The sequence below is a fragment of the Ovis aries genome, chromosome 2, assembly GCF_016772045.2.
Source record: "Ovis aries strain OAR_USU_Benz2616 breed Rambouillet chromosome 2, ARS-UI_Ramb_v3.0, whole genome shotgun sequence".
Lineage (NCBI taxonomy): Eukaryota > Metazoa > Chordata > Mammalia > Artiodactyla > Bovidae > Ovis > Ovis aries.
Genome location: NC_056055.1, coordinates 60027671 through 60046216, shown reverse-complemented (window position 1 = coordinate 60046216; position 18546 = coordinate 60027671). Strand labels below are relative to the sequence as shown.

At 41.1% G+C, this 18546-nt stretch overlaps 1 protein-coding gene across 7 annotated transcripts in view; it reads right to left on the bottom strand.

The window, feature by feature from the left end:
• Positions 1 to 18546, bottom strand: part of PRUNE2 (prune homolog 2 with BCH domain) — a 291989-nt gene that overhangs the window by 125541 nt on the left and 147902 nt on the right. Inside the window, exon 1 of one of the 7 annotated variants that reach the window (XM_060409324.1) lies at positions 4609 to 4781. The exons of the other annotated variants lie outside the window; for them this stretch is intronic. Coding sequence (XP_060265307.1) covers positions 4609 to 4734 — 126 coding nt within the window. The 5' untranslated portion in view covers positions 4735 to 4781. Of the gene's footprint in view, positions 1 to 4608; positions 4782 to 18546 lie in introns of those variants that run through there. 7 annotated transcript variants of the gene reach the window in all.

Genomic DNA, 18546 nt, shown 5'->3' with positions numbered 1-18546 from the left:
TTTCTAAAACCAGCTTGAACACCTGGAAGTTCACAGTTCATGTATTGCTGAAGCCTGGCTTGGAGAATTTTGAGCATTACTTTACTAGCGTGTGAGATGAGTGCAACTGCATGGTAGTTTGAGCATTCTTTGCAATTGCTTTTCTTTGGGATTGGAATGAAAACTGACCTTTTCCAGTTCTGTGGCCACTGCTGAGTTTTCCAAATTTTCTGGCATATTGAGTGCAGCATTTTCACAGCATCTTCTTTCAGGATTTGAAATAGCTCTACTGGAATTCCATCACCTCCCCTAGCTTTGTTCATAGTGACACTTTCTAAAGCCCACTTAACTTCACATTCCAGGATGTCTGCATCTAGGTGAGTGATCACACCATCCTGATTATCTGGGTCATGATGATCTTTTTTGTATAGTTCTTCTGTGTTTTCTTGCCACCTCTTCTTAGTATCTTCTGCTTCTGTTAGGTCCATACCATTTCTGTCCTTTATTGAGCCCATCTTCGCATGAAATGTTCGCTTGGTACTCTAATTTTCATGAAGAGATGTCTAGTCTTTCCCATTCTGTTATTTTCCTCTATTTCTTTGCACTGATCACTGAGGAAGGCTTTCTTATCTCTCCTTGCTATTCTTTGGAACTCTGCATTCAGATTCTTGTATCTTTCCTTTTCTCCTTTGTTTTTCGCTTCTCTTCTTTTCACAGCTATGTGTAAGGCCTCCCCAGACAGCCATTTTGCTTTTTCCCATTTTTTTTCCATGGGGATGGTCTTGATCCCTGTCTCCTGTACAATGTCACAAACCTCCGTCTATAGTTCATTAGGCACTGTATCTATCAGATCTAGTCCCTTAAATCGATTTCTCACTTCCACTGTATAATTATAAGGAATTTGATTTAGGTCATACCTGAATGGTCTAGTGGTTTCCCTATTTTCTTCAGTTTAAGTCTGAATTTGGCAATAAGGAGTTCATGATCTGAGCCACAGTCAGCTCCCGGTCTTATTTTGCTGACTGTATAGAGCTTCTCCATCTTTGGCTGCAAAGAATATAATCAATCTGATTTTCGTGTTGACCATCTGGTGATGTCCATGTGCAGAGTCTTCTCTTGTGTTGTTGGAAGAGGGTGTTTGCTATGACCAGTATGTTTTCTTTCCTTATGGCAGAAAGTGAAGAGACACTAAAAAGCCTCTTGATGAAAGTGAAAGAGGAGAGTGAAAAAGTTGGCTTAAAGCTCAACATTCAGAAAACGAAGATCACGGCATCTGGTCCCATCACTGCATGGCAAATAGATGGGGAAACAGTGGAAACATTTTCAGACTTCATTTGTGGGGGGGGGGGGGCTCCAAAATCAGTGCAGATGGTGACTGCAGCCATGAAATTAAAAGATGCTTACTCCTTGGAAGGAAAGTTATGACCAACCTAGATAGCATATTCAAAAGCAGAGACATTACATTGCCAACAAAGGTCCATCTAGTCAAGGCTATGGTTTTTCCAGTTTTTTCCAGTCATGTATGGATGTGAGAGTTGGACTGTGAAAAAAGCTGAGCGCAGAAGAATTGATGCTTTTGAAATGTGGTGTTGGAGAAGACTCTTGAGAGTCCCTTGGACTGCAAGGAGATCCAACCAGTCCATTCTAAAGGAGATCACTCCTGGGTGTTCTTTGGAAGGATTGATGCTGAGGCTGAAACTCCAATACTTTGGCCACCTCATGCAAAAAGTTGACTCATTGGAGAAGACTCTGATGCTGGGAGGGATTGGGGGCAAGAAGATAGGGAGACGACAGAGGATGAGATGGCTGGATGGCATCACAGACTCAATGGACATGAGTTTGAGTGAATTCTGGGAGTTGGTGATGGACAGGGAGGCCTGGCGTGCTGCGACTCATTCATGCAATGAGTCGGACATGACTGAGCGACTGAACTGACTGACTGAAACATCATCCATAGATTCATGAGCCAGAATAAAAAGTCCAGGAAGTCTCTTATATAACAAAGTTGGTGTTTCAAACTCATTGGGAAATGAGTATTTTGATTTATCAATGATGTCAATGTAAATGATACACATCTGAAGAAAGAACGCTAAACTTAAATTCTTTCTAGATTAAAGATGTAAATATAAAAAGTAAAAAAGTAAAACTTTCTTTTTTATTTGAAGAAAATCAAGGATACTACTTCTATAACCCTATACATGGGAGAGATTTTTAAGAACACCCAACAACTCAAAGACCATGAAAGAAAGAAGACTATTTGCCTTTATAAAATTTAAAAAAAATTAAAAGTGGTGTTTTAACACATCACAAAATAAAAGACAAACAATGGACTGGAAAAATTATCTGTAGCACTTATGACAAAACAACTATTAATCCCTGAGACACAGAATCTTCCAAACTACCAATAATAAGAAGAACTTAAAAAAAGGCAGACCACTCAATTGAAAACAAAAGCAATAAACTTACAATTGAAGAAGAAAAATAAATGGTCAACAAACATGCGGGAAAACAAGTCCAATCTTACAAGTAACAAAGGAAAAAGCAAATTAAACTCACATGTGATACCATTTTTTTCTATGAAGATGTCTCACATTTTAAAGGGAGAAAAAGGCCAGAGGTGTTCAGGGTATAGGAAAGCAGTTCTCTCAAATATAACTGGAAAGAACTTGGATTACAGCAAAATTTTATAAAATATCTTGACATTATTAATATTGAAAATAACTTAAGAATCAACAATAGTTTTGCAAAACTATTCTATTTAATAAAAGAAATATGATATAAGGATATATACAACGATAGTTAATGCAGCATTGTTTTGGGTAGCAAAAAGTTGGAAACAGTTTGTCTCTCTGTGGGTATAGTCTCTCTTCCTTAAAAGGACAGTCATGTCCCATTCAACCACAGAAAGATCACTTAATATTAAAAGACTGAGTTAGCTATAGAACTTTACTTGACATACCTCGAAGAGAAAAAAGAAAATTCCAGAATAATATATATAGTATGATCCTATTGTTAACATAATTACATATTCCATAATCCCATATATATGTATATTCATTGGTATGCAATTGTATAAACAGAATTCGTTAAGTTTAATCACCTTGGGGAAAGGTAATAGAAGGTGTGGGAGTGCAGGATAATTTACATGTTTTGTTATGCATCTTACATCATTTTCTTAATAAAACAAACATGTATATATCTGGAATTTTAAAAATACAATAAAAAGAAAATGAGAGACTAATAAAAAGAACCATGAGCTTGTCTTTGGTTTAGACTGTAGAGAGTTTGGGTAAAATGCTCAAGTTGGTCCAAGTGTACTAATAAGCACTTGTGGTTATGAGAGTTAACTGAGGCGCCTTCAGCAACTCATCTGTTAAACAGTCAGTTCTTTCTGAACAAAATGCAAGTCATTATCCACCCAAACAAGAAAATACTCTGCAGATGCATCTCCTACGCCAAGTTGAGTCTGTGTTTTTTAACCCTCTATTCAGTTGACAAATATCCTTATAAGATTTAAATTAAGCAAACCAAACATTCCAAGGTCAAAGCAATAAAGGGAATTGAAGTTAAAGCACTAGATGAGTGATTAGGGGAATTTCCTTCTAGGATAAAGGGTGGATCACAAAACTCTTCCTTTAGTGGGGCGATACCTCCCCGATGAGGGGCTGGGTGACAAGGTGTGCAGAGATTTGGAGGACCACACAGACCAAGGTTTTGTTGACCCCAAGGGTGGAGCTGTCTGCTCCCACCTCCTGTCCATGCCTCTCAACCCCTCTTGCATTCCCAGCCTTAAACCTAGGCAGCCTCCACACCCATCCCACTCTAAACATCCGGGTGTGGGACAACAGGAACTTGCTGAACTTGCTCATCTCTTTACAAAGGCATACCCTAGCACTGCCTTCCAAGCTTGTGCAATGTTCCTCCCATGGCAGACACTCTCTCTCTTCCTCTTCTAACCCCACCGTGAATACCTCTTAGTTTAATCCTCCTCGAAAAAGAAGCCCTGACTCCTGAGTCCTAGCCAATGTAACCTGTAGCTCTCACCTTCATTCACCATGGCTGTGCCTCACCTACCTGCCAGGGTTCCATATGGTTCTATCTTGGACCTAGTTTCAGGGACCAGACCAAGGACACTGTCGACCATTTCATGCTTTGATGAGCATCTTTACTTGGCTCCTCACAGCTGGGTAGGCTTTACCCAGAAGTGGCCGTTCTTTAGCACAGGGGTCCCCGACCTCTGGGCAAAAGATCATTATGGGTCTATCCCATTAGGAACCGGGCTGCACAACAAGAGGTAAGCCAAGAGCAAGCAAGGAAGCTTCATCTGCTGCTCTCCAGTGCTCCCATTACTGCCTGAACAGACTTCCCCTACCCTCCCCCTGCCCCCTGCCGCCCCCGCCACCAGTCCAGGGAGAAACAGTTTTCCACAAAACTGGTCCCTGGTGTCAAAAAGGTGGAGACCGCTGCTCCAGCAGGACGCCTCAGGTCAAACGCACTCTTAGCACCAAGTTGCCTGTGGGGTTGCACCCCAGAGTCCTGCAAGCCCTGTACTTGCCCAGCCTCAAGACTGAGGAAAGGGCCCAGAGTCAGCTACAGAGACATCCATGCGTCATGGATGGGGGAGCTTACACATCTGAAGCCAGGTCCTGGGGCGGCACCCCCACTGCAGACAGCAGACAGCAGCCAGGATGCCACAGCAGCAGCCTTTGCTTGGGTAGGGGGAGGGAAGTGACCAGTCATATGGGGAATTGACATCAGGTTGCCTCATCAGTTACCAAGGAAACCAGCAGAAAAGCACACCCCTCACAGGCCCCTTTGATATGCTATCACAGTGGAGACATTTTGATCTAAAGATTAGAACAACCATTAGCTGGGGCCTGGAGCAAGTATGGAGTCATTTTACTGATTAGGCGCTGTGAGAAGGTCATTCAGGTGAGGAGCGGGTAGGTGAAGCAGAGACTGATCAAGCAGGGGGTATATAGAGGGCAAGAAAACAAGGGTCTTGCCTTACTAAGATCATGCAGCTATTGCTTCAATGGGCCCTGATTTTTACCTTCCAGCAAAGGGGAAAGAAAATAGTAGTAGCTGCCCATTTCTTTTGTCCAACCAGCACTTTACTCTCCTGTTAACAGATCCTTTTCTTTGTCCAGGGTGATGGGCAGCCGGCCCAGGTGGGACTAATCATAGTACCTAACTCTCAGTACCCTTGGGGACAGGTAACAGGAAGGGGCGTGTGTCAGGCATCAGTCAATGTCCTTCTGAGCCTAAGAAGCTTGTCGTCTCTCACAGTGAAACTTCAGACAGCCTCTGTCCTGTGAAGGACAGAACAAGAGAGACACAGAGGGAAGCAAAGCTAAGAGGTGGAGAGTCCTTGGCTTAGTAATATGAGCCAGTGAAACCTTTCCCTTTTCTTTTCTTTCTGCTTTGGCAAGGGGTGGTTAACTAGCGTCAAGTGGGTTTTCTGTCTTTTGCTCAGTGGTAACGAATCCGCCTGCCAATGCAGGAGACACCGGAGACACAGGTTTGATCTCCGGGTCGGGGAGAGAGATCCTCTGGAGGAGGAAATGGCAACTCACTCCAGTGTTCTTGCCTGGAAAATAACATGGACAGAGGAGCCTGGTAGACTACAGTCCATAAGGTTGCCAAGAGTCAGACATGACTGAGTGACTGAATACACACACAACTAATGTAAAAGTAGACATTTACTGATTCTTCTATGTGCCAGCAATTGTACTAGAGTCTTTAAACACATCATCTCATTTTCATTTATCTTCCACAATAATCCTATTACCTTACCCATTTTGGTGGCAAGGAGACTGAGGCTCAGAGGGGTAGCAACTTGCCTAATGTCACACAGGTAGTCAGAGGAGGAGCCTCAGTTCACACCCAGTTCTACTGGACCCCAAAGTTCTGCCTTCTGCTTCACTACCTGGACTTCTGTTCAGCAATTGCTTCCTGGATGTGGAAAGACAACTCAGAGGATGAAAATCAACTGGTCCCCTTAAGAAACGAGCCCCTGAAGGAATTTCTGAAGCACTACTGCTTCAGGATGGCGACAAATCCCTTTGGGACATTTCTTCTTTTTTGAAAATAGCTCTTTTATTCCTTCATTTCCACTCCTCTCCCTTGGTTCTCTACACTTTTGTTCTACTAGGAATTCTGGCCAAAGCTCAGACATTTCCCATCCCTAGGAAGGCCTCCTTCTCCTAAGATAATGAAAAGAAATCTTGATATTAGTTGAAGGAGTGCAGGTTGGTACAAGGATCAGAAGCTCAAAGTCTTTATCTCCCACGCGGGGCAGTTCCACTTGAGTCAGAATGTCTGGAGAGCCATGAGCATTGTAAGAAGGGAGCAGGCTATGGTTAGATTTACATTTTATTGTGAAAGGCAGACTGTAGGTGATTTGTATTCAAGATAAGAAAGCCAATTAAAAGAGATGGGGCCTGTAAGAGTCTCACTGGCAGGGCTGCCACTTGTAGGTTGTGCTCTGAGCTCAAGTATCCAACAAGAGGGGAGAGTGGGGCTGAAATAACCTCCATGATCCAGGCCATGATCCACTCACAGAGCCATTTTTGGGGAGTGGGGCACTGTCAATTGAAGAAAAGGATCTTGCCCTAGTTTGCACAAGGGCGCCTGTGGGCTCATTGCTGTCTTGGTATTGCTGTCTCGGCTCATTGCTATATTCTGGGGGAAACACAATGAAGTCTTGAATGAAGGTAGTAGCATTGGGATTAGAAACTAGGGAACAAGTTCACATTTGCCTTGTTTGAGGTACTTGTATGAAAACTAAGAGAGCTATATGATATCTCTCGAAAGATGTTTACCTCTCTAGAAATGAATTGAAGGCCATGTCTAAAGTCAGAATTTGGAAGTTGCTAATGTATAACCAAAGGGTAGTTGGTGGGAATGTGGACTGATATTGGGTCTCCGCTGCAAAATGCAAAAGGCATAGAAATGCATTGTTATTTACTTAGCTGTACTAGGAGACAAGTATAAAGTTTAAGAAAAGAAATGATTAATGTTCAACAGAAGGTCTCTGCTGTATCAATTTGCCAAGCTCTTTGGCTCCACACATGAGCCCACCTAAATCTGAACCGTTAACATACACACAATGCAAAAGAAGTTGAACTTGCCTTTGCCTCATAAATTGCCTCTTCTCATACACTCTGCTAAGCAGTCTGGATGGATATAAACAGCTGTTCATTGCAAGAATGCTAGATATTCTTCACTGACAGATGGCAGCAATTCCCTAGGGTACACACACACATATACACACACACACACACACACACACACACACACACAACCTCAGTAAGTTCAATAACACTGATACTCATCAATGAAGTTACTGAAATTGAGAGATTTAGAATCAGAAGAAGTCCTGGAAGGAAAAACACACTTAAGTGAGCATTTCTTCCAGGTTCCATGCAGTTTTTTACTTTGGATAGTTGCTATGAACAAAACCACTTTCCATTTTATACTTCACTTTTAAAGCATAAGAAATCCTTTGTCACAATCAGATTATTAAATGACTGTTCTCTGTATCTCAGATCCCTTTCTGCCCTTGCCAGTGGAAGGACAAGAACTCTAAATGTGTATCTTTTTGGGAAGCAGAGCGGACAAATCCATAATGGAATGTGGCAAAATGTTTGTTTGGTTTGTTGAAATGATCATGTTTGGAAAAAATTCCTCATAGAAAATATTACTAGAAAGTCTCACTAATCCATCCAACTTCAAGCCAATGTGAATATCTAAATAGATTTGACTAGTTATTGTGATAGAAAGGAAATAGGGAATATCCAGATCATATTCTATACAAAACTAGTGATGACTTTCAAAGCAGCGAACTTTTCTACAACTCAGTTTAAATGTGGAGAACTACCACATCCAGATCTCAAGAAAACCCAGGACATCCTTCGATAGGGTTATCCTTTGAAATTTCTTCTCAAGAGACACAGATTAGTTATGTTCTTCATAAAATCATATAATTTTAAAATAAATGCTGGAGGGTGTGGAGAAAAGGGAACCCTCTTACACTGTTAGTGGGAATGCAAACTAGTACAGCCACTATGGAGAACAGTGTGGAGATTCCTTAAAAAACTGGAAATAGAACTGCCTTATGATCCAGCAATCCCACTACTGGGCATACACACCGAGGAAACCAGAAGTGAAAGAAACATGTGTACCCCAATGTTCATCACAGCACTGTTTATAATAGCCAGGACATGGAAGCAACCTAGATGTCCATCAGCAGACGAATGGATGAGAAAGCTGTGGTACATATACACAATGGAGTATTACTCAGTCATTAAAAAGAATACATTTGAATCCGTTCTAATGAGGTGGATGAAACTGGAGCTGATTATACAGAGTGAAGTGAGCCAAAAAGAAAAACACCAATACAGTATACTAACACATATAAATGGAATTTAGAAAGATGGTAATGATAACCCTGTATGTGAGACAGCAAAAGAGACACAGATGTATAGAACAGACTTTTGGACTCTATGGGAGAGGGAGAGGGAGAGGGTGGGATGATTTGGGAGAATGGCATTGAAACATGTATACTATCATGTAAAAAACGAATCGCCAGGCTAGGTTCGATACAGGATACAGGATGGTTGGGGCTGGTGCACTGGGATGACCCAGAGAGATGATATGGGGATGGAGGTGGGAGGAGGGTTCAGAATAGGGAACTCATGTACACCCGTGGTAGATTCATGTCAATGTATGGCAAAACCAATACAGTATTTTAAAGTAAAATAAAATAAAAATTTTTAAAAATAATAAATAAATAAAATTAAAGTGAGAATAAGATTGAATGCTGGTTGAGATGGGCTGTAAAGGTTGTTTAGTTCAATCACCCACCCAAGTATTAAATATTGAATTTCTTATACCTCATTCTCCCAAGTGGTTACAAAATCTGGGATAGAACATTTCTACAGATAGGAAAGGTCATGACCACCTGAGATGGTTTACTTCCTTTCTGAATAGGTTCATTAGAACATTTTTTTCCTTATATGGAGGCAAAATTGTCTCCTTAAGCTTTTTTCCTATTTATTTTGAGTCTCCCTAATTGGATATTGATAATACCAATGAGTAGTTGAGTGTTTACAACATGGCAGGCACTGCTCTGAGCATATTGCATAGATTCATTTATTTATTATCCAAGATAATCCTTTTGGATAGGTAAATATTGACATTAATATCATTTCCAATCTATAGAGGTGGAACACTGAGGCATAGAATAATTAAATAAATTCCCTAAGACCACCCATTCTAAAAGGGATAGATCCAGGATTAGGAGTCAGACATTCTGACTCCAAAGTATTAATACTATAATTTTAAAGTTGCCTAAATGATGCCAATTTGATAACCATGGATCTGGTCAAAATCTGTCATGTTTCAGATTGTAAACTTGTAAAACGTCACGTGGCTGTCAGGAGGCAAAAGACCAGACCTCAGGTCTCATGACTCAACAGTCTGGAATCGTTTCCAACAAGCATTTTTGCCAGCCAATCTATGACACGTTAGCACTGCCCACCTCTGCATTTACTCTTTCTCATGAATTAAAATGTTCCAGGATGGACTTACCTGATGGTTCAATGGTTAGGAATCTGCCTGCCAATACAGGGGACACAGGTACAACCCCTGGTCTGAGAAGATTACGCATGCTGTGGGACAACTGAGCCCGTGCACCGCAACTCCTGAGCCCCCACTCTAGAGCCCCGGGGGGCACAATGCTAAAGCCTCTGTTCCACGAGAGAAGCCAGGGGGCGATGAGAAGCCTGCACACCACAGCTAGAGTAGTCTCCATTCATCGCAACTAGAGAAAGCCTGCATGCAGCAATGAAGACCCAACACAGCCAAAAACAAATAAATAAGTAGACATTTTAAAAACTGCTCCAGGACATCCCAAACTCATCAGTTCCACAGAAAACATTCTACCATAGCCGAACGAATCTCCTACTAATTCACTTTTTCATATGGGTAAGCATGAACATCATCTTTTATAAAAGTACCTTCAAGTAGTTCTAACATTAACTCAGCTTCTTGCTGGATTTTACATGCCAAACTCCTCTGATTTTCTTTCTTCAGATGCTTGCAGAGGTATTCTGGCAATTTATGCACTTGCTTTCCACTTGATCAAGTATATAGGACATTTCATCAATCCACCACTTTGGTTCTTAAAATTTTGTTAAAGACAGCTTTCCTTTTCACTCTTTTCTATCTTGTTAAGTACTTTTTATTCATTCAACTACGTATTAAACAGATATGTAGTGAAGGTCTGCTATATTCCTGACACTGATTTCTTATTCTTCAAGGCATTTTTCAAGATCTGAAATCATACCCTATATTTACGTGCTTACTTTATTGTTCATCTCCCTTGCCTCTGACAGAATGTTAGGTCCATGACAGCAGAGATTTTATCATGTTCATATTGTGTCCTTGATAGCGAAAGCACTGTCTGGCCCATGGTATATGTTCAATAAATATTTACTGAATAAATAAGTGAGTGAGTGAGTGAGTGAATAAATGAGTGGATGGATGAATGAACAAAGAAGTGGATGGATGGATAGATGGTTGGAGAAGGGAATATCAAGTGCCTGACTCTGGAGATACAAAAAATGTGTTAAGTTTCCTACCTTAAAGGAGTTTGCAATCCTACTGCAACTGAGAATACTAGATTCTAAGTTGTTCCATGGAGATATGAACAAAGAGCATTAATTGGGAACTGCACGTGTGCGCACTAAGTCATCTCAGTCATGTCTGACTCTTTGCAGCTCTATGGACCATAGCCCCACCAGGCTCCCCTGTCCACGGGATTCTCCAGGCAAGAATACTGGAGTGGGTTGCCATGCCCTCCTCCAGGGGCTCTTCCAGACCCAGGGATCAAACTTGCGTCTCTTACGACTCCTGCACTGGCTGGCAGGTTCTTTATCACTAGCACCACCTGGGAAGCCTGGTTGGGAACTGAGGGGAAGGAATCTACAAGCTTGCCTGGAGAAGTCAGAGAAGGATCCCTGCTGAAGCTGGCATTTGAGTTGGGATGTAAAGGAGGTAGAGAATTCACCCAGTGGCCAAGCAGGGCTGACATTTACAATGGGAAGAAGAGATAGCAAAGGGCAGGTCTCTGAGCAATAAGGAACAGACAGAATTGGAGATTTCAGAATAATATTCCAAACAGAGTTCATCCACAGATTGATGCTCAACAGTGACTTCATCTGTCTTATGACGAGGATATGCTGGCAACCCACTCCAGTATCTTTGCCTGGAAATCCCATGAACAGAGGAGCCTGGCAGGCTATAGTCCATGGGATCACAAAAGAGTCAGACACAGCTTAGCAACTAAACAGCAACAACGTGTGCCAACAAAAAATACCCACTGTGTTCAAAGTGAAACTTACTCAGTTGTGTCCAACTCTTTGCAACCCCATGGACTGTAGCCTGCCAGACTCCTCTGTCCATGGAATTCTCCAGGCAGGAATACTGCAGTGGATTACCATTCCCTTCTCCAGGGGATCTTCCCAACCCAGGTATCGAACCTGAGTCTCCTGCACCGCAGACCAATTCTTTACCAGAGCCACCAGGGAAGCCCACTGTGGGTTGAAACCAAACTTTAAATGTCAGTAACTGACTTTGAACAGCTTACTGAACTTCATCCTCAGTTTCCTCATCAGTAAAATGAGGATTTAAAAAAGTAATTCCTTCACTGAGTCACTGCTAGGAATAAATAAATTAATATATACGAAGCACCAGTCATACAGTACAGTTAGTTCTGCTAGAATGTGGCACAAGCTGGCTAAAAAATTCCTATGCAAAACTGCACATGAAAAACTACAGAGATTATTGGAAACATAAGGAGGGGGCACAATCCACAAAGACTTCATTACTGACACATTAATAAAAAGAAAGGAGTCCAGTAAAAATAGCAGCAGTTTTGTACATGCTAAGTGACTAATAAATACTATAATAAATACAACACTTTGAGAAGACCTACAGTTTGCTTTCCAAAATGGGCACTGGGAAGAGTTATAACTTGGGGGTTACTGCGAAGTGGTTGAAGGAGGGTTATCTGAAATCAGACTGAAAGTTCTACCACCAGACGAGGATGGGTGTGGGTCATAACACATGCTGTGAACTGAAGGAGCTGGTCCACATTTGAGGGATGTCTGTGCGCATGCCCATGTATTTTGTATCTTCCTACTAGGCTCCATTCAGTTAGGTGCTATTTTCTGCATTCGCCTGGTATTTCTCAAGGACAAAATCATGCACAATTAAAAATGAAATCTGTATTATGCTGAAGCTGTTCCCTAATATATTAGTTGTACTGGAATAAATCCCCATTTCCAGAACCAGCATAACAGCAGAGCTGACTATAAGTGTTCAATAAAAAATACCTGTCACAAAAATATTTAAAGTGCAATAATATGATGTATCAAATAGCTGACAACACAAAGTTAATGATTTAGGGAGATTCCTTGCCCTCCTACTTCCCTGTGGCCTTTCAACCTAACATATGAAATTCCAGGACTAGCGGCGCTTCAAGATGTTGGGACCATTTCTTAACACTCACTGTTCCTTAGGCCAGAATAATCAACAAAGTACCTCTGAATAGTAGTCTAAATATAAAATGTAATTTAAAAACAATGAACTCCTACTTTCTCCAGCCCCATTCCACAACTACCAGCTTGCTGTTTTACTTATAACCTGAGAAGATATTAAAGGACCATAGGGTAAAGGGGATTTTTTAAAAAGAGAATTCAGTTTTTAGGAACAGAAAGGATGAATGTCTAAAATGGCCATTTAAAATTTTTCATTCATTAAACAAACTAAAATTCTCAACCAATTAAATATTAGATTCTAAAACTTGAAGCCCCAGAGTCCAAAATTTGGGGAAGGAACTGATTCAATATGTGCATAAGATCTAATTAAAAGTACTTATAATATTGATCATACAGAATTTCAAGTAAACCTGTATCTTAAATCAATGTTTTTCTATCCTCACACAAAACATTGATAAATATAGTGTAAGTGACAGTCATATGAGAGTTTGCTTAAAGAAAAAGTTATACGGGACCCACCTAAGGTTTTGTACCTTCACTGAAGAAAAGGTAATCCAGATAACTGCTCTGTCCTCTCCAATCTTGCTTTTTCAACTTGAAAATGCATTCAAACACCCAGAGTCTTATTAAAAGGCAGGTCTTTACAGAACCTTTAGGGTGAAAACCTGAAAATCCTCCAGTTGGTGAGAGATTTTGCAAGTTGATGCATTTGTCAGAAAGAAGTACTTTTTGAAAAAAAAAAAAAAAAGTACTTTTTGAGATACAAAATTATGTTGTGATTTAATTCTCCCAACATGGATAGGATATTTACCCTGGTATCTCTTCTAATCTGCGCGAACTATATCCTTGATCCCATGGGACGCAGGGGAACTGGGAATTTGGCACAGACCAGGGCCTGACCGCTCTTCTAATCTATGCGAACTATATATCCTTGAACCCATGGGACGCAGGGAAACCAGGAATTTGGCACAGACCAGTGCCTGACCGCTCTCCTCTCTCAGTTCAGTTCAGTTCAGTCGCTCAGTTGTGTCTGACTCTGTGACCCCATGAATTGCAGCATGCCAGGCCTCCCTGTCCATCACCAACTCCCGGAGTTCACTCAGACTCACGTCCATCGAGTCCGTGATGCCATCCAGCCATCTCATCCTGGGTCGTCCCCTTCTCCTCCTGCCCCCAATCTCTCCCAGGATCAGAGTCTTTTCCAATGAGTCAACTCTTCGCATGAGGTGGCCAAAGTACCTGAGCTTCAGCTTTAGCATCATTCCTTCCAAAGAAATCCCAGGGTTGATCTCCTTCAGAATGGACTGGTTGGATCTCCCTGCAGTCCAAGGGACCCTCAAGAGTCTTCTCCAACACCACAGTTCAAACACATCAATTCTTCGGCGCTCAGCCTGCTTCACAGTCCAACTCTCACATCCATACATGACCACTGGAAAAACCATAGCCTTGACTAGACAGACCGTAGTCAGCAAAGTAATGTCTCTGCTTTTGAAAATGCTATCTAGGTTGGTCATAACTTTTCTTCCAAGGAGTAAGTGTCTTTTAATTTCACGGCTGCAGTCACCATATGCAGTGATTTTGGAGCCCCCAAAAATAAAGTCTGACACTGTTTCTACTGTTTCCCCATCTATTTCCCATGAAGTGATGGGACCAGATGCCATGATCTTCGTTTTTTGAATGTTGAGCTTTAAGCCAACTTTTTCACTCTCCTCTTTCACTTTCATCAAGAGGCTTTTTAGCTCCTCTTCACTTTTCTGCCGTAAGAGTGGTGTCACCTGCATATCTGAGGTTATTGATATTTCTCCTGGCAATCTTGATTCCAGCTTGTGCTTCTTCTGGTCCAGCATTTCTCATGATGTACTCTGTATATAAGTTAAATAAGCAGGGTGACAATATACAGCCTTGACGTACTCCTTTTCCTATTTGGAACCAGTCTGTTGTTCCATGTCCAGTTCTAACTGTTGCTTCCTCACCTGCATATAGGTTTCTCAAGAGGCAAGTCAGTCTGGTATTCCCATCTCTTGAAGAATTTTCCACAGTTTATTGTGATCCACACAGTCAAAGGCTTTGGCATAGTCAATAAAGCAGAAATAGATGTTTTCTGGAACTCTCTTGCTTTTTCCATGATCCACCAGATGTTGGCAATTTGATCTCTGGTTCCTCTGCCTTTTCTAAAACCAGCTTGAACATCAGGGAGTTCACAGTTCATGTATTGCTGAAGTCTGGCTTGGAGAATTTTGAGCATTACTTTACTAGCATGTGAGATGAGTGCAATTGTGCGGTAGTTTGAGCATTCTTTTGCATTGCCTTTCTTTGGAATTGGAATGAAAACTGACCTTTTCCAGTCCTGTGGCCACTGCTGAGTTTTCCAAACTTGCTGGCATATTGAGTGCAGCACTTTCACAGCATCATCCTTCTTCAGCGATCAGTGCAAAGAAATAGAGGAAAATAACAGAATGGGAAAGACTAGAGATCTCTCCAAGAAAATTAGAGATACCAAGGGAACATTTCATGCAAAGATGGGCTCGATAAAGGACAGAAATGGTCTGGACCTAACAGAAGCAGAAGATATTAAAAAGAGGTGGCAAGAATACACAGAAGAACTGTACAAAAAAGATCTTCACGACCCAGATAATCATGATGATGTGATCACTAATCTAGAGCCAGACATCTTGGAATGTGAAGTCAAGTGGGCCTTAGAAAGCATCACTACAAACAAAGCTAGTGGAGGTGATGGAATTCCAGTGGAGCTGTTTCAAATCCTGAAAGATGATGCTGTGAAAGTGCTGCTCTCCTCTCTAGATTAATCAAACTCCTGGAAGCGTTTTGATTCGCTCACCAGCCAGGTGGCGCTACTTCCCTACTCTTCCCGCCAGCTCTGACGCCTTGCGAATCATCCCAACCTTTAGACGCCCTCCACCTTCCAACAGCTGCCTTCTGTTTGCCAACACATGAGCTTTTTAAAATCTCATTAGATATATAATGTTTTCGGCCAGGCATGTGTGCCAAGAGCACTGCATCCTCCCTGGAGAACTCCCTAGAGTCTGGAATGAGGAAAAGCCGGGTTGTTAAGAGTGGGAAACCGGGGACCTGCTTATTGGTATAATGTTTGTCATAGAGACAAATCGGATGCTTCACACTAAGTGTGAGTAGACCCTGGGGATGTTTGGATGCTGTGTATTTTTCCCCCAGTGATAATTAAACTGTAGTACTTGCAGCATTCGCAGGGCTGGATTAGCCAGTGCAGGCAAAGTGTATAATCGGTATTAATCTCCCAGAATGTCACTGCACTCGTCTATCAATCTGCATAAATTCTACTAGAAAACTTTAGGAAAAAAAATGCTATTCAGAGCAAATGATGCATCAAATTCAAACAGGCCATCAAGATTGCTAATGGATTTTAATAGCAGCTATTACAGCATAATAGTATTTTCCCAACAGCTGTTTGTTGATACAATTCTCGGTTTACAGGACCTTTTTGTCCAATCCCAGGAGACGGCCGGCTTGTTCATTTATAATCATTTGGTTCCACCTACAAACAAATGCTACTTTGTTTGCATTTGGAGACAGCGAATGGTCTGCAGCTTTGACCTACTCCCACCTCATTCAACGAAACCAGCAGTGAATATTACAAGCTAGATTAATTAGTTAATATTTAGATATACTAACTACTGCCAGAATAAACACTGTCAACTGGCCAAATCAAAGAGAAGCTTCCACTGATTGCTTGGATACATTCTGAGTGATGTCAGTTGTCAAAAACTGTCTTTTAGGTAGGGTAGTAATGGCTCTAGACAAGGATTAAGTCTGAGGTTGGTTTTTATTTTTTGGACTTTAAACCTTTTTTTTTATTGGGGTATAGCCGATTAACAAAGTTGTGGTAGTTTCAGGTGAAGAGTGAAGGGACTCATATACATACATATCCATGTAGCCATTCTCCCACAAAACCCCTCCCATCTAGGCTGCCACATAACACTGAGTAGCGTTTCATGTCCTATACACTAGGTCCTTCCTGGTTATCCATTTTGGATATAGCAGTGTGTACAAGACCTTCCCAAACTCCCTAACTATCCCTCCCCCCAGCAACTGTAAGTGTATTTGCTAAGTCTGTGAGACTCTTTCTCTTTTGTAAGTTCATTTGTATCATTTCTTTTTAGATTCCACATATAAGGGATGTCATAAGATATTTCTTCCTCTGTGTCTGATTTACTTTACAAGGCTGAGATTTTTTAAACAAAAGGATCCATAAGTTATTCTGAGTTTTTCTATTGGAGATGACTAATATTAGACAATGCCCATAATGGCCAAAGTGAAAGGCCTGATTGGTATTAATAATTGTGATAATAATCAGGGTGAGGAAGAATATATCAATGAAACCCAAAGCTTTGTTTCTTATGGAATGGTTAAGAGATTATAGCACTGAAAATAAATATTAGTTCATGAGGAATCACCTAAGGAATGCGTTTAAAATGTGGATTTCTGGCCCCTATCCCAGAGATTTGAGGCAGGAGCCAGGAATTCACATTTTAACAAGCACTCCACAAGATTCTGGTGCCTGTTATCCACAGACCACACTCTGAGAAAATCCGAGAAAAATAGCATTAGTTATAAAACTATCCCAAAAATCTTAGTGTAGTTTTAAGTTTTAATGACTTCAGAAGTACACATGGTTTAAAAAGTACATAAAATATGATTTGAAAGCTTACTTTTATTCTTTTTCTACTCATTCAGTTTTTTAAATTTGGAAAAAAATAATTTTCAGCTATAATTTTCTGTTTCCAGTGAACATTTGTTATCTTCAATCTGGAGATTTTAAAAGAAAATATAAAGATTCAAAATTACTCAAAACTCTTGAGGCTCAAGAGAGAAGGGACATATATATATATATATATATATATATATATATACACACACATATATATACATATATATATACATACATATAGCTGATTCACTTTATTGCACAGCAGAAACTATCACAGCATTTGTAAAGCAATTAATCTCCAATAATAAAAAAATTACTCAAAACTTACAAAACTAGATAAGTGTAAAAAAAGGAAAAATAATTACACTTCCAAAAGAAGTTCTTTTTAAGTTTATAGTTTTTATACATCTGACACTATTAATGTGTAAAACTGTATGAAGGTTTTCAGGGCAAACCGTGTGGAACTTACTTAAACATTGGATTATTGAAACTGAAAAGTAGGATTGAACCCTCAGTCCTGTCTAGCCACTAGTGGTTCAGATTCAGAGGCATGTGCATGCATAAATCTCAGTCTGGCAGACTCTGGTGGGTCTTCTGGGTTAGTGCTGCGGACTTGACAAAGAATCAAGTGGGCATAACAAGGAGAGGAAATGATGGCCCTGTTGAGTTGGGGTATCAAAAAGGATGCAGGCATCTTACATGTCATCAGTTCAGTTCAGTCGCTCAGTCGTGTCCGATTCTTTGCGATCCCATGAATCGCAGCATGCCAGGCCTCCCTGTCCATCACCATTTCCCAGTGTTTACCCAGACTCACGTCCATCGAGTCGGTGATGCCATCCAGCCATCTCATCCTCGGTCGTCCCCTTCTCCTCCTGCCCCCAATCCCTCCCAGCATCAGAGTCTTTTCCAATGAGTCAACTCTTCGCATGAGGTGGCCAAAGTATTGGAGTTTCAGCTTCAGCATCAATCCTTCCAATGAACACCCAGGACTGATCTCCTTTAGGATGAACTGGTTGGATCTCCTTGCAGTCCAAGGGACTCTCAAGAGTCTTCTCCAACACCACAGTTCAAAAGCATCAATTCTTCAGCACTCAGCTTTCTTCATAGTCCAACTCTTACATCCATACATGGCCACTGAAAAAACCATAGCCTTGACTAGATGGACCTTTGTTGGCAAACTTCATAACCCATAAAAGTGCTTATATCTACATTATCTCATTTAACCCCTGCCATCCTGATGGGCAGGTAGCATTTCTCCCACTTTACAGATGAGAAGACTGAGGCTCCAAGGAGTTT